We start from the raw sequence: 14261 nt of genomic DNA, 5'->3' as shown, positions 1-14261 counted from the left end.
ATTTTGTTTGATGATTGTTCTGCAGGTTATTACACTTTTCAACATGCTTTTCTTCAGCAAGAAATCCCTCAACTATTGATTTTGTCTTAACTGATTCATGTTAGCTTTGTAGCCAATTGGTTACCCATGCTGACTTCAGCTCTGATCACCTTCCAGTAACTTTTGAAATATCCCAATAAATAATGTCTTATCCCAATTCCTTCACAAACCAAAGAAGAAATTATTTATGCTCTTGAATCTCTGACAAATTCTATAGTTGAAGCAAGAGCTGCCTCAGTACCAAAATGCGGGGTTAAATTCAATTCAATTATAATGTGCTACGGTCTTCAGCTCTTAACGCGTCTGGAAAATGTCCGTAGGAGACAATATCAAAAAACACGCGATCTTGCCCTGAAAGTTGTTATCCGGAGAGATTTGCAAAAACAAATTAAAAAGCAAAAATTGGTAAAAAATTATCAGCAATTCAAGAAAATTAGTTTTTTTTTTCTTTGGTTCTTGAAAAAAATAATATGTAAAAATATTTTTTTTCTCTCTCTGAATAAAAAAAATGGACTCTCAGCACAACCAAAAGGTCGATGATTGCGCTATGATAGCCTACAATAAATGTTTTCGCACGTGATGCTCTTAGATTTTTGATATCTTATTCCATTACGTTTCAAAAATCAAAACGTAATTATTTTTTCGGAGCGGTGAGCTTCCCCTTAAAGAAAGTGATAAAATTTTGATGATAAATTCGGGAAAAGCTTGCTAAGCAATTCCAGATTTCCCATAATTTCAGTTTGGGTCTTACTAGTCCTATTGAGAATCAGGTTGCTCGGGATTATCTGAATATTTTCTCTCGGGAAAATATTTTTGATGATTCCTGGGGGACTGATTTGGACGAAGTAAGGTATATACCTAAAAAGTTTCATAATATGAAAGCTCCAGGTGATGATGATATTTTCTATATACTCATCAAAAAACTCCCAGAGAGTACCTTGTCTTTCTTGATAAAATTAGTAAACAGATGTTTCCATTTGGCATACTTCCCTGATAAATGGAAAAATGCAGAGGTTGCTCCAATTTTGAAGCCGGATAAAAATCCAGCTTAAGCTTCCAGCTACAGTCCAATTAGTTTGCTTTCATCAATAAGTAATTTTTTTTTTATAAGAGAATTTTGAATTGAATGATGCTTCACATCAATACTCGATTTTAGCAGATGAACAGTATGGATTTCGGCATGGGCATTCAACTACTCACCAATAGCCACCACTTTAATTCGTTCAAACAAATCTGAAGTTTGCTCAACTGGAGTTGCATTTCTAGACCTAGAATAAGCATTCGACAGTGTTCGGCATGAAGGTTTGATTGCTAAATTGAAAAAAGTTTTATGTTCCACTTTATATTATGAAATAAGTTCAAATAATTATTTAACTGACAGAACTCTGCAGGTAAATTATCAAAATTCCAAATCTGAACGACTACCTTTTATAGCAGGAGTTCCAAAGGAGCATTCTTGAACCTATATTGTATAACATTATTACTTCGGACCTCCCTGATTTGCCTCAGGGTTGCCACAAATTTTTGTTCGCTGATGACACAGGCATTTCCGCTAAAGGAATAAGTCTCCGTGTTATTTGCAGCAGACTGCAGAAAAGTTTAGATATTTTCTCTTCTTATTTACCAAACTGGATGATTTCTCCCAACGCTTCCAAAACTCAACTTATAATATTTCCGCATAAACCTAGAACTTCCTTTTTGAAACCTAGTAGTAGCCACATATTCACTTTGAACGGAGTTCCAATTTCCTGGTCAAACCAAGTGAAATATTTTGGGTTAGTACTTGACCAAAAATTAACTTTTAAAGATCACATTGAGGACATTCAAGCCAAATGTAACAAATAGAGGAAATGGCTCTAATGTTGGCGTATGGATCTAAGATTGGGTCCATGGCTAAAAATCTGCTATTTATCAGTTTTATCTAGATGAACGCGTCATTGGGACGGTACTAATGGATATTTTTGGTCATTATTGAAAATTTAGTCGATTTCTGAATTTATGTATGGGCCCTAATTAGGGGCATTTAGGCCGACATTACATCCATTTTCCCTATAAAAAAACTGTTTGTATCCTCTTATAAACAGGAAATCCAAACGTTGCCTGACGAATTCTAATATTTAAACAAGTGTTTAGACCGGCCATGCTTTACGCTGTGTCAATATGCCCAAGTAACAATAAGGGTTTTATGAGGGTTCTGTATACTATGAATTAGACTTGTAGCATGCTTTAAAACCGTGATAAAACTTGCAATGTTACTTGGGTGGTCTAGTTGTTGCACTACCTGGAAAAAGCACTTCAAAGGATTCAGAACAAAGTTCAGAAGTTGGTTTTTAAGTTGCCTCCTTGCCCAAGTAACAATTCTACAATCATTTGGCATCCACTCTGATTTACGATGGTTTTATAATGGCAATGAATAATCCATTTATTTTAAATGCAGCATTTCACAGTGTAAAACGTTCCTGCTTAGTAGTTCACCTTTTCGATGTTTTAAAAACTTTTACAGTCTGACGAGAAGTCAAAAACTGTCTTGTTTCAAAATTAAATTTTAAGTAGTTCGCAATCCCACAAAAAAAAAGCAAACATAAAACCATTAGGTTTTAATGAGACCAAATGCATATATTGTTGCCTTTTAGGCTTTTAAAAGTGTATCATAAAATCTCCACTGTTTACAAATTGTATTTTACGGATGGATCCTTACAGTGAATAAAAATCAAATCTATGACAAGAATATCTCGAAGGATAAACGAAGTTGGAGGAAAAATTCAAGCGATGCTAACGACCGAAGGGAAGTCGATTTCACTAAAATTTAGTTCTTTAGAAGAACCAGCACGTCCGGGGGAACGGGTACCATCAACGACTGAGCATCTGGTGGAGAAGAGTGAAGTGAGCGTGGTCCTCACCTTCATAAAACATTGTCAAAACAGTCTGAAAACAGACCAGCTTTCTCCAGACCTTACGAATAGATGAAAATCGCAATAACTTGTGTCAGTACCGATAGCAAACAACTGAAACTGTCAGTAAGCGGACACTAGTTGGTTTCCGACCATAGCTGCGATTTTATTCGGCGAAAGGGTCATCACTTGGAAAAAAAAATCATTCAACCGTACATTCTTGCATCGTTTGATGGTGCACTTCCAGAACCATCCGGAAGATGGGGATCTTTTCGGGAATGATCGAGTTTACAGCTGTGCGAAATACGAAATGTTGTGAACACTTTCTGAGTAACTGCTTCCATGCCATCGCCTGGAAGAACGCTGAATCGCACAGCGCAACTATCGAAAGATAAACAAACTTTGACGTTTAACATTTTGTAGGCAACATTGCCGCCATAAATGCTGCCATAAATCTGAACGGGCTAGGATCAAGCAAAATGGCTTTAGATAAATACAATTCAGTCTACAAGTTTCCTTCATAAAAGCCATTTCAAAACCTTATGAATTTGTTAAGGATTTCTTGAAGGCAAAATAACTTTTTCACAAATGGCCCATGAAAATCAACTTTTATGCCTCCGCCATATTACAATTATTTTGATTGTTTTTTACAATCTTCGATTTTCAATCTATATTTCCTTGGATATATCTTTATTTTAGTTAATTTAGCAATGAGAAAATATTTAGAACGCAAAAATCATGAGAAACAAAAATCTCGGCTAAGCTTAATGATCGGTCTGAATAAAATTTTTTTTTTCTTAATGTAAAATAATTTGTAAAATCGATGTTTTCCGTGGGCGAACTCAAGTTTTTCGATGTTTTCACGTACATTTCACATCAAATTTTATATGGCACATAAAACTTGGCCACTTCATGTGAACTATTTTAAAATTTTGGAAATTCGGCAGGATTTTTATACGATCAGTTTTTATTTTATTTATTTTGATAAGATCGAATCCTTTTTTATATTGATTGTTGTTTTTCTAGTGAACTTTGCAAGCAGCTAGGGTAAATGTAGCTTTTATTGTAGTCTAAATACGATTTTAAAATGGGTCTCAATGCATTTATCGTACTACCATTTTGTAGTAAATCAATCTTGAAGAGCTTCGATAATATACCCTTCAGAACCATCTCCAGGATGGGCCAACTAGACAGACTCTAGCATCAATGAGGTTTTGGTGGATGCATCAATGGCAAAGCAGTCTTGACCAGGGTTTTATGAATGTTGTTTTATAGTAGCTTTGTAGTATTTCATAAAACTTAAAATGTTACTTGGGTGGTACAGTACTACCGAGGTACATAGAATTTTGAATGTTGAGACTTTAGAACAAATGTCCAACAAAATAATTAATAATTTCAGGCAAAAATCGTCCTCAATTGCAACGATTAATTCCCTTTATACTTAGATAATATTTAGATTTAGTTTTTAGTTTTTAAGATGTATATTGTTATACTGACATGCAGGTTTAAAAAAAAAACCTGTTTAAAATACTGAATTGCCAAGACAGGAACAATGTAAAAACACTAAGATATATATCATAACTGTAGTAACTGGAGCACCTAGGTTAAAATGAAATGGACAAATAAAGAGTTAAAAAATGGATGTTCTATTAGTGATCAGGATCACAAGCGTGTCGTGAAAGCGTTTAAGCAAAATCGCAATGCTGCGGTAAGGGATGTGGCTAAAAATTTGAATCTGTCCAATTCTTTCGTTCAGAGAACCAAGGGCCGGGAGCGACTGCATACGTACAAAGTGCAGAAGGCTCCAAATCGTGACGAAGGTTAAAATACGGTGGGAAATTCACGGGTCCGGAATCTGTACACCCAGATGCTGACGAAGCCTCACTGTCTCATCATGGATGATGAGACCTACGTCAAGGCGGACTTCCGGCAGCTTCCGAGGCTACTGTTTTCACCGCCCAGCACAAGTTTGATGTTCCGGAGGAAGCAAGGAAGCAGAAACTTTCAAAGTTTGCCTAGAAATACATGATTTGGCAAGCGATCTGCTCATACAGCAAACGGAGTGCGCCATTCATGACTACCGGGACTGTAAACGGGGAGATCTACCTCAAGGAGTGTCTACAGAAGCGTCTGCTTTCTCTGTTGAAGCAACAAGAGGGCCCTACGATCTTCTGGCCGGATCTAGCTTCGTGCCACTATTCAAATGTTGTCCTGGAGTGGTACGAAGCTCCCAACGCACCAGAACTAAGGCCCATCGAAAAATACTGGGCTATTATGAAGCAGGCACTACGAAGGCATCCCAAAGAGGTCAAATCTGAGGAAGACATGAAGAAAAAGTGGGTTTCCGTACAGAAGAAGCTGCAGCCACATGTTGTACAGAACCTAATCGATGGAGTATGGTTATGGTATTGAAGTTAATTGAAATACGTATGCCAAAAGCTTACTAATAGGTTATATTTGATGTCTGAAAGTTTGAAAAGAATCGGTAAAAAAATTAATTTTCTACAGTGTTTTTTTTTTTCTGTGATGCAATTTGATGTGGGACACCCTTCAGAGCACTATTTTGACATAGGCGCCAATTTCCGTCATATTGAACAGTTTGGTACAATAGTTTAGTTCAAAAGCTACAAGCTCTATAAAAACGCAAAATATGAATATTTACATTCATTTGAAAACAATAGAAGCATTCCTAGTGCATAAATTTTTACTGCCATCATCCGTGAGCCGAAGTGAATCCAATGACGTTTCAATGTGTTTGGACGGAATTGAAACTCGTATGACGAAATAGAAATTAGTTAAATTTTCAAAAATATTTCAACAATTTGGGTCTCTTTATCAAATCCAACGGTTCGTATGGAAAGGTAAACAAATGTAAAACTCATATTTGATGAATAGAAACACTCCATTTTATGTTCAAACCCATGCGACAAATCCAAGTAAAGTGCAGATTGTGCTTAGTTTGGCGAAAATTAGACATTACCCCATACTTACCAAACACAGTTATCCAAATATTGTTTTCTTAAATTGAATTTCAACTTGCATAATCAGATGACCTATACGTTACCGATTTTTTGAACAACCCTAATGGCCGCTAACTGCATAATTTGCTCCACTCCTGTAGGTATCGATTTAAACGAACAACGGCCTCCGTCGTAGGCATAAACTAAGATGATCAGCAGTGTTAGAAACACCACATGAGGTAACTATTATTTTTGTTTTTTTTTTAGGTTATCCCAATACCTGGTGGGTAATTTCCCAATTTGTACGTGGTCATTATTAGGGGAAGATAGATTCGTAAATTGATATAGGCAGCTATAGCTAGAGTAGGTCCATCAACAGGCACTTGAGTTTCAATCAACCGTAGCTCAAATTTTGGTTCGTTAAATCGATTGATGAGTCGTTCTGTTTTTCCTGTGAAGCAGGTGAATTTCAGTGCTCTCAATATCCTCAATTGTAACCGTGATTGCCCGCATTTTTTAAAAGAGAAATGCTTATAAATTATGTATGGAAGAGATACGATTTATGATCAAAATAAATATTAAACAAACAGATACTTACTGATAAATCTAATGCTCTGGGTTCAGCATTCTCACACTGACTGGTTTTGATACTAACTAACACTAGCCATATTCCTGAAAAAGAGAAAAAGAAAGAAAGAAATCGTGAGCGATCACAGGCCTGTCATATAGTCGTTAGCGACCTTAACCAGTACATGTCGTCAAAACACTTTCGTGAAAATGTAGAAACTAGGTCTAGGCGTAGGGAAAATCGACCTTGCCCGAGAGTATTCATTGTAGAGATGAGCAGACAAATTCACACGGCCACTATCTGACTCTCTGGCTGGTCGTCGACGGTTGCCCCTGGTTGTTGTCGAAAGCAGATCGAAACGCAACTCTCTGCCGTTTCGACCACGTAGCGAGCGGTGAAAATTCCGAAATCATCCACGAGTCACTCGCAAAGTGTGCCATTATTATCGGAGATCGGAGACCCCCTTTAATCGTGGGAAACTACCACTGTGGGGGGCCCTTCGATGCAAAAAGTGGCAGGGAAATTTGGCTCATTTCCTTCCCGGCGCGCTGATTATCACCCATAATCATCTAATTAATCGATTGTTTTGGTCGCATGGCTAATTCAGTAGGGCAACCACACAGCCCCACCACGGATTAAAGGTAGACACCCAGCACAAACAACAACAACGCATAGGTGCTCATGTCGATCGCGGGAATGAAATATTAGTTTCGATTGAGCTGCTTTTCTTTTTCCGTCAGGGCTTAAACTGGTTCAGAATTCGAAAGTAGTAGTTTGTGCGCATGTCAACTCTGTTTAGACCTGTGCGCCGGTCATTATATTAGAGGTGGCGGCGGCGGGAGCCCATTTTTTGATTTACTATAGAGACTTTCAGCCTGGAGCTGGATCGTCTCTTAAAATTAACACGTTGAATTAATGCGTGTGACTTGATACAGACAACGCAATTTTTAATTTGGTGCTTTTTTAGTTCAATTTGGTAGGGTAGAGCACTACTTCGTCGTAGTCGCCCATTTCCGTTCTATCGATCAGAAAAGATCAATAATATCAATGATCAATGATGTGCAAAAATCATTAGAGTGCATTGTATGAATAATGACGCTCATTGTTCTCAAATAAAAAGAATCGCTCCTAGCGAATCTGGACAAACTTGCTTGTACGCTGTAGTTTATTGCAAAAACTGGCATTACATTTGTTGCATAAAACATATGCAAATGTAATAAATCTAACCTCACATTAGATGCAAGAGAAATTTGTTTTGCCTGTAATTTTCAACTAAATATCTCTACCATACCCTTCCCGTTACACCAAACAAAAAGGCAAGAGGCCGTTGTTATCAATACTCAAAAGTTTGAACCAGTCTAACGTTACTCTTCCCGTCGATTATTGAGCTTGCGTTTGCGTCTGGGACGAATCCATGCGACAACACAAAACGTGCCTGTGCTGGCAGCGTTCATGCCACACCGTGTGCCAATTATCGACGGCGAGGCAACAAATCTGTATCAAGCTGACACCCGATAATCGATGAGTTTCATGTTGTTTCCTGCCATCCGTCGCCGGTCGAACGAACGATGATCGCTCTCGCTCTGGGGTGCGTGCTGGACAAGCAAAAGCCTACCGGGCCTTTTTCGCGACTTTTGCTATCGTTTTCGATTAGAAACGCCGTCAGTTGATGTGACCAAAGTAATAGAATAACTCACTTGATATCAGAAAACCATTGAGAAACACAACCTCGGTTTCGATAAGCTTGGTCCATTTCGAACTGGTCAGAACTTACGATGCTTTTTATCAGATGCCTCTTGTTGGTTTTAACTCAGAATTGACAACCCAAGTTCCTGCCATAAACAAATTAAAATTCGTGATCTTTTGATCATATCTCGTGTCTTCATTCTTTTAATAAAATTCTCTCACATCTACCATTCTCCCGAATGCCACAAAAATGCATGCAGAAGATCGAGTCGTTGTTTTGATCTCCAGCTCCAGCCCCTTTGCCAAAACGTATATTGAAATGCAAAAGAAGACATTCCCCCAAAAACCCGTCCACCCGAGCAGAGAATCTGGAGGCGGAAACATAACTATGTCAAAGTGAGATCGGTGATGTCCCGGTGCTACCGGCACTCATCAACTTGGAATTATTAAGTGGAATTTTATTGGCCGGATGAATTTTCACTTTATGGGCTTAGATTTGTATAGCCAGTGTTTGAATGTGATAAGCAAGGCTATATTCGAAATTTATGACTAAATCTTCTCGAACGATTCTGCTTTATGAGCAGTTGGGCTTTGCATATTTAAGAATATATGCATCCTGTCCGGTATAGAAACTTTTCCAGGATGGAGAGATTGAATCAAGTTCTCCTTTGGAATTTTATGAAGCTTGTTCATTTGCTAAATTTTACAATACCTGGAACGTAGATTGGATAAACTATGCAGAACAACTTTGTCGAAGTCTGCAAATCGGCATTTAGCGGGGCACCCCTTGCTCAAGCTAGCTGAACACTAGGCCAAACATAGATGGTAAAAACTGTTTGCACAGAATTCTAATCAATTGGTGGTCTTCCTCGCAGTTCTTTTGAATAGTTTGTTTGCATCTTAGTTTCTCTCAATATCTCTGGATCCTGGCTGTATACATACAAACTTGCCGGTTTTGTCAATGTTGTTCAGGAGGCTAAGACTTTTAGAATTGTGAATTCATTAGTAGACTCTAGTGTCGCGGTGAACTTTGTGTACATACAGGATCAACATCTCAAGATCCTTACTGCATATAATGTTTTGCTGTTTTTGTTCATTAGGCTAATAGTACGTTCAGACTACAGAGTTATAACATGTTATAGCGCTTTCTTGATGGTGGTTTCTGTGTTACAATTATTTGACAACCGTTATAACATATTTTAGTTTAGTTCGATATTCGCTCAGTAGGCAGTACTAGTGTTCTGTAATGCATCGTCACATCTTTGTTAACTTATCATTTGCATGGATAATATATTAAAATATATCTCGATATATTCAAACCAATTCTTCCATCCAAACTTCGACCAGGAGGACTCTATGACATTTTTTTGTTATGATCAGAAAATTACTATAGAGAATCGCAACTTTTTTTCTGCTTCAACCATTGTGCTGTACCGGCAGGGTGGCCCGATTATCTTTTTCATTATCGGTAGCTTCTCAAAACTTTTATCGGTAGTTATCGGTAGGCCGTCTTAAGAAGGCTTCCCGAAACTTAAAACCTTTGTGAGCGGGGGAAGGATAAAAACAAATCACGCACAATTTTGAACTGTCGAGCCGAGCCATCAGTCCTTTAACCTCACACATTGGATTGTCTAATCAAGAGTCGGTGTATAATGAGTCACGCCAAAAGTGAAGTCAAGTCTACCTATTGAACTGTCAAACCGGTTGCCTATCGTGCAAAGCAAACAGGCATTACGATGCTATGCAAGGTCCACGCAAAATTTTATATCACATCAAAGTGGACGCACTTCAATTGTGTCAAAAATATGGTGTAATAGGGGAATTTACGTATTCTCGTCAATCTAAGCAGCGCACAGTGGTTGAAAAGTCCATTTTGACGCTCTTAATTAATAGCACCATGGAGAGCGGATTTAGAGTAAGGACGTCTTCAACAAAGTTGATGAATATGACATGCTTCATATTTTAAAGGCATGGGTTTTGTGATTAATCCCCCTAAAAGTGAAATGAAAAATTTATTTTTTCACAATGTCGAGATAAATGGTTGACGTTTTCAGCAAAATTGTAGCAAAAATGATTACAAACAACTTTGCTGAAGACATAAAAGTCCTAAATTTCACTCAAATCGAGATAGAGAGCGTTGTTTGAGGACGGACCCCAAAAAACACGTTTTTCATAAAAACATATATTTTATTTAATTTTAGGTCTTCACTATGTTCAACAAAGTTGATTGGTATACTAAAATATACATCTTTCTTGAACATACTATACCTGCATCATTTTAATAGGATGAGTTATTGATAAATTTTATTCTATTTTCCTCATATTTTGGCCTTGCGTATCTTTCTGAGGTGCAAAAAGGTGCAGATGAAATCAAATGCATCTAGAACTACATTAAAAGAGCTTTCAAATGGTGGTTAATTTGTCCGTCCACGACCGTTTGCTGGAGAGTTATGATCAAAACAAACACCCGTAGATAGGCTTTATAGAAGTCATGTCAACAACAAGGGGATAGTGTGTTTTATACCGCGTAATAAATTCGTTTCCATAGTAACCGACTCAAAACAAATTTCCTACTTCTCAGAGCTTATCAAATTCAAGAACGGCACATTTTCTTTCCAAAAATTGCCCAGAAGGCAAAACTGAAGCATCAAGAATGAAAAAAAAAAAACTGTCAAATTCAGTTAAACTTGTGAGTCGATAAGTGTTTTTCCATAGTGCTCATCACTGTTTTTCATCAAGCGTGAAGCAATTCTAGATGAAAATTTCAAAAGCTCTTATCTGCATTGATCGATTCTCTTCATCGACTTTCTCTTCCGTTATTAACTCAGCTTCAAAACCTTTCGCTATTGTATTTCACGTTTTGGATGCTAGATAAGAATCTCCTTTATTAAACTATGTTGAATAATTAGTGCAAAATCTGTTTGCATAACAGTGGTTATCAAAAGAGAAAGTTGATGAAGAGAATCGATCAAAGTAGATAGGACCATTTGAAATGTTTATCGAGAATTGTGAAAGTACAGGGTGATTCAGAATAAATGTCACCGATTTCACAAATATGCAATTCTCAATGGGTAAAATGGGTATATGTTCAAGTATTTTTGTTCTAAGTGTGTACAAATATCAGCTTGTATTGATAGTAGGATTTGAAATTTCATTCGTTTGTGATTTCAAGCAGCCATTGACGTCAAAATAGAGAATGGCATAAATCTTTAAAAAAATCGTGTGTTATCTTTTAGAAACTGAAATCTCCTCGAAAGAATGTAACATTTATTTTTGCATCATTATAGAGGTACAAAGGAACCATGCTTGGAAAATCCATTCAATATCAGAGCTTAAACGCATCACCAGGACTCAAAAAGTGCTGGAACTAAAGCGTGCGTGCCAGCTGTGGTTAATTTTCATGACAAATGTGGCTGATAATTAAGGTAAAGGGAGAGAGATTTGAAATAAACTATGCTTAGTTGAAGATTATATATGTAGAATATGTGGAATATAATGATATCAAAAATTCACGCAAGCGTTCAATCGTTATGACGATTTTAAAAGGGACAGTTATTCCGAATCACCCTGTATATGAAAGCATGTAAGATAGAAGAACTGCGGAAGCCAAGTGAAGGAGAGAGAGACTAATTCTGTCAAAGAAACCGGACAGCAGAGGAAGCTACGAGATCAGGGCTTTGAAGTAAAATGACATTATCTGGAAGGGCTTAATTTCTTTTAAATTTTCAATTCATCGTTAGATCACAACAAGTGCCAATGATCTTTTTTTTTTTCTTGATTCAATTTAAATTGAAATTGATAAGCGTGATCTCTTATCACTCTGGTCAAAAACGAGTGGAGACCGATCATCAAAATTCAACTGCGTTTATAAGAAGGTACTCCAGTGTTATGCCATAAATGTGAATATTATGCCGGATGTGGCTGCACATGTCGGAAAACCCGTGAAAACGATGTGCGACTTTTTTTGAAAAGCTCTGGACCAAACATGCTCTTGCATGGTTGAAAAGTGTCACGCCGAGAATTTCAGTAAGCCGTTTACGCTTCCTGAAAACGTTTTAAACTTGCTTCCGTCTACTTCTGAAAATGCAAAAAGTGTGGCAGGACGGAAAGTTGCTCCTTTCGAAGAATGTTGTGAAACAACGTAGAGGAATTTTCTTCAGAGGATCGGAATAGCTACCATCTTAATGGGCTAGCATTTGCGACACAAATGAAGATGAGAGAATCAGGTGAAAAAGAGGTGACGGACATCCTGAAAACCGTTTCTCACGCAAGTCCTGCAGATGAAAATAAGTTGGTTCATTCTTTGAAGAAGTCCTTGAGCAACCCTATACCCGAATACACAGATCTACAAGCTTTGTCTTTGTTAATCGACACCAACCTATCGAACCTGGTATTACTTGCCAGCTAGTATTCATAAAATATTGATACATGGATCAGCCGTGATTGAACATTTCCTTGTTCTAATCGGTCAGCTTTCTGAGGAAGCACAGGAGGAAAGGAACAAGGATTGGAAGAGGTAAATGTATTTAACCAAAATAACAACGAATAAATTAATAAAACTTTTATTTAACAGATACCAAGAGTTCAATACCCGCAAGCATTCAAGATCGCTTACAAATCGTGATCTATTGAACTGGCTCCTAGTATTATCAGATCCATTGATTACTAGCATTCGTGGATGGCCTAAAAAGCACGAGAAGCCATTGTCGAACGATGCTAAACAGCTGCTAGCAGAAGAAGCTGAAGGAAACGATAATGATTATATTAATGGTTATGATTATGATAATAATGATGATAATTGAATACAATACAAAATAATGACAACAAAAATGCAAAACCAATCGAACAAAAAGAATTAAATCAAGAAAAATATGTGGATATATTGAAGTTGATTATCTTTTTTATACTGGTTATACCATAAAACAGAGTAAAGATATAGATACTTGTTTTGATCACAACTCCCCAGCAGACGGTCGTGGACGGACAAATTTACCACCATTTGAAAGCTCTTTTAATGTAGTTTTAGATGCATTTAATTTCATCTGCAACTTCCTGCACCTAAGAAAGATACGCAAGGCCAAAGTATGAGGAAAATAGAAGAAAATTTATCAATAACTCATCCTATAAAATGATGCAGGTATAGTATGTTCTAGAACGATGTGTATTTTAGTATACCAATCAACTTTGTTGAACATAATGAGGACCTAAAATTAAAGAAAATATGTGTTTTGATGAAAAACGTGTTTTTGGGGGTCCGTCCTCAAACAACGCTCTCTATCTCGATTTGAGTGAAATTTAGGACTTTTATGTCTTCAGCAAAGTTGTTTGTAATCATTTTTGCTACAATTTTGCTAAAGACGTCAACCATTTATCTCGACATTGTGAAAAAATAAATTTTTCATTTCACTTTTAGGGGGATTAATCACAAAACTCATGCCTTTAAAATATGAAGCATGTCATACTCATCAACTTTGTTGAAGACGTCCTTACTCTAAATCCACTCTCCATGGTGCTATTAATTAAGAGCGTCAAAATGGACTTTTCAACCACTGTGCAGCGTCCGAACTTCTATTAGCGATTTCTCAGCGTCACACACATACATGACAGGTTTTTTTGTTGACATTTATCTGCTGCTTGCTCATCTACTAATTCCAATCGACAGAATTGATCAAAACGGGTTGAACATGTTTTTACAACGCTCCAAACTTCTCAGGTGAGAGTGATTATTGTCGGCAGTCTCTTTTTCTTCGGCACCCTTTCCATTTGAACTGCGAGTTAACCAGCTGTTCTATTATCGGCAACTCGAAATCAGCCGTATTTTGTAGTATGTATATTTCATTTAAAGAAAAATATGGTATAACAGAAATTCACAGTCGTAAAAATGTAATCAGATTTAAGCTGAAAAGGTAAGGAATCGGCTTAATACATTCAGCGAAGAGTTTTGATGGGAAAATACAGTGAAATAAACGTTTCAATTTCGGTTGCCGAAAACAGTCAATGGGTGCCGAAGCCATAATTTACCCTATTACTTGCCAAAAAGGACAAAATTATCATTAATACAGTGCATGAACTGACATTAAACTGCTTTTACTGCATTTTTTTTTTTTTTTTTTGTGA

General features: G+C 37.1%; 1 protein-coding gene across 1 annotated transcript in view; it reads right to left on the bottom strand.

The window, feature by feature from the left end:
* LOC135700370 (mucin-2-like) overlaps nucleotides 1–14261 on the bottom strand; it is a 118326-nt gene that overhangs the window by 80752 nt on the left and 23313 nt on the right. Inside the window, exon 2 of the mRNA XM_065220858.1 lies at nucleotides 6489–6562. Within this exon, the coding sequence (XP_065076930.1) occupies nucleotides 6489–6562 (74 nt within the window). The remainder of the gene's footprint in view (nucleotides 1–6488; nucleotides 6563–14261) is intronic.

Source organism: Ochlerotatus camptorhynchus, unplaced genomic scaffold, assembly GCF_037179485.1.
Source record: "Ochlerotatus camptorhynchus isolate MF236.1 unplaced genomic scaffold, CSIRO-AGI_Acam_v1.1 ptg000135l, whole genome shotgun sequence".
NCBI classification, from domain to species: domain Eukaryota; kingdom Metazoa; phylum Arthropoda; class Insecta; order Diptera; family Culicidae; genus Ochlerotatus; species Ochlerotatus camptorhynchus.
This window is presented reverse-complemented; position numbering and strand designations above follow the sequence as displayed.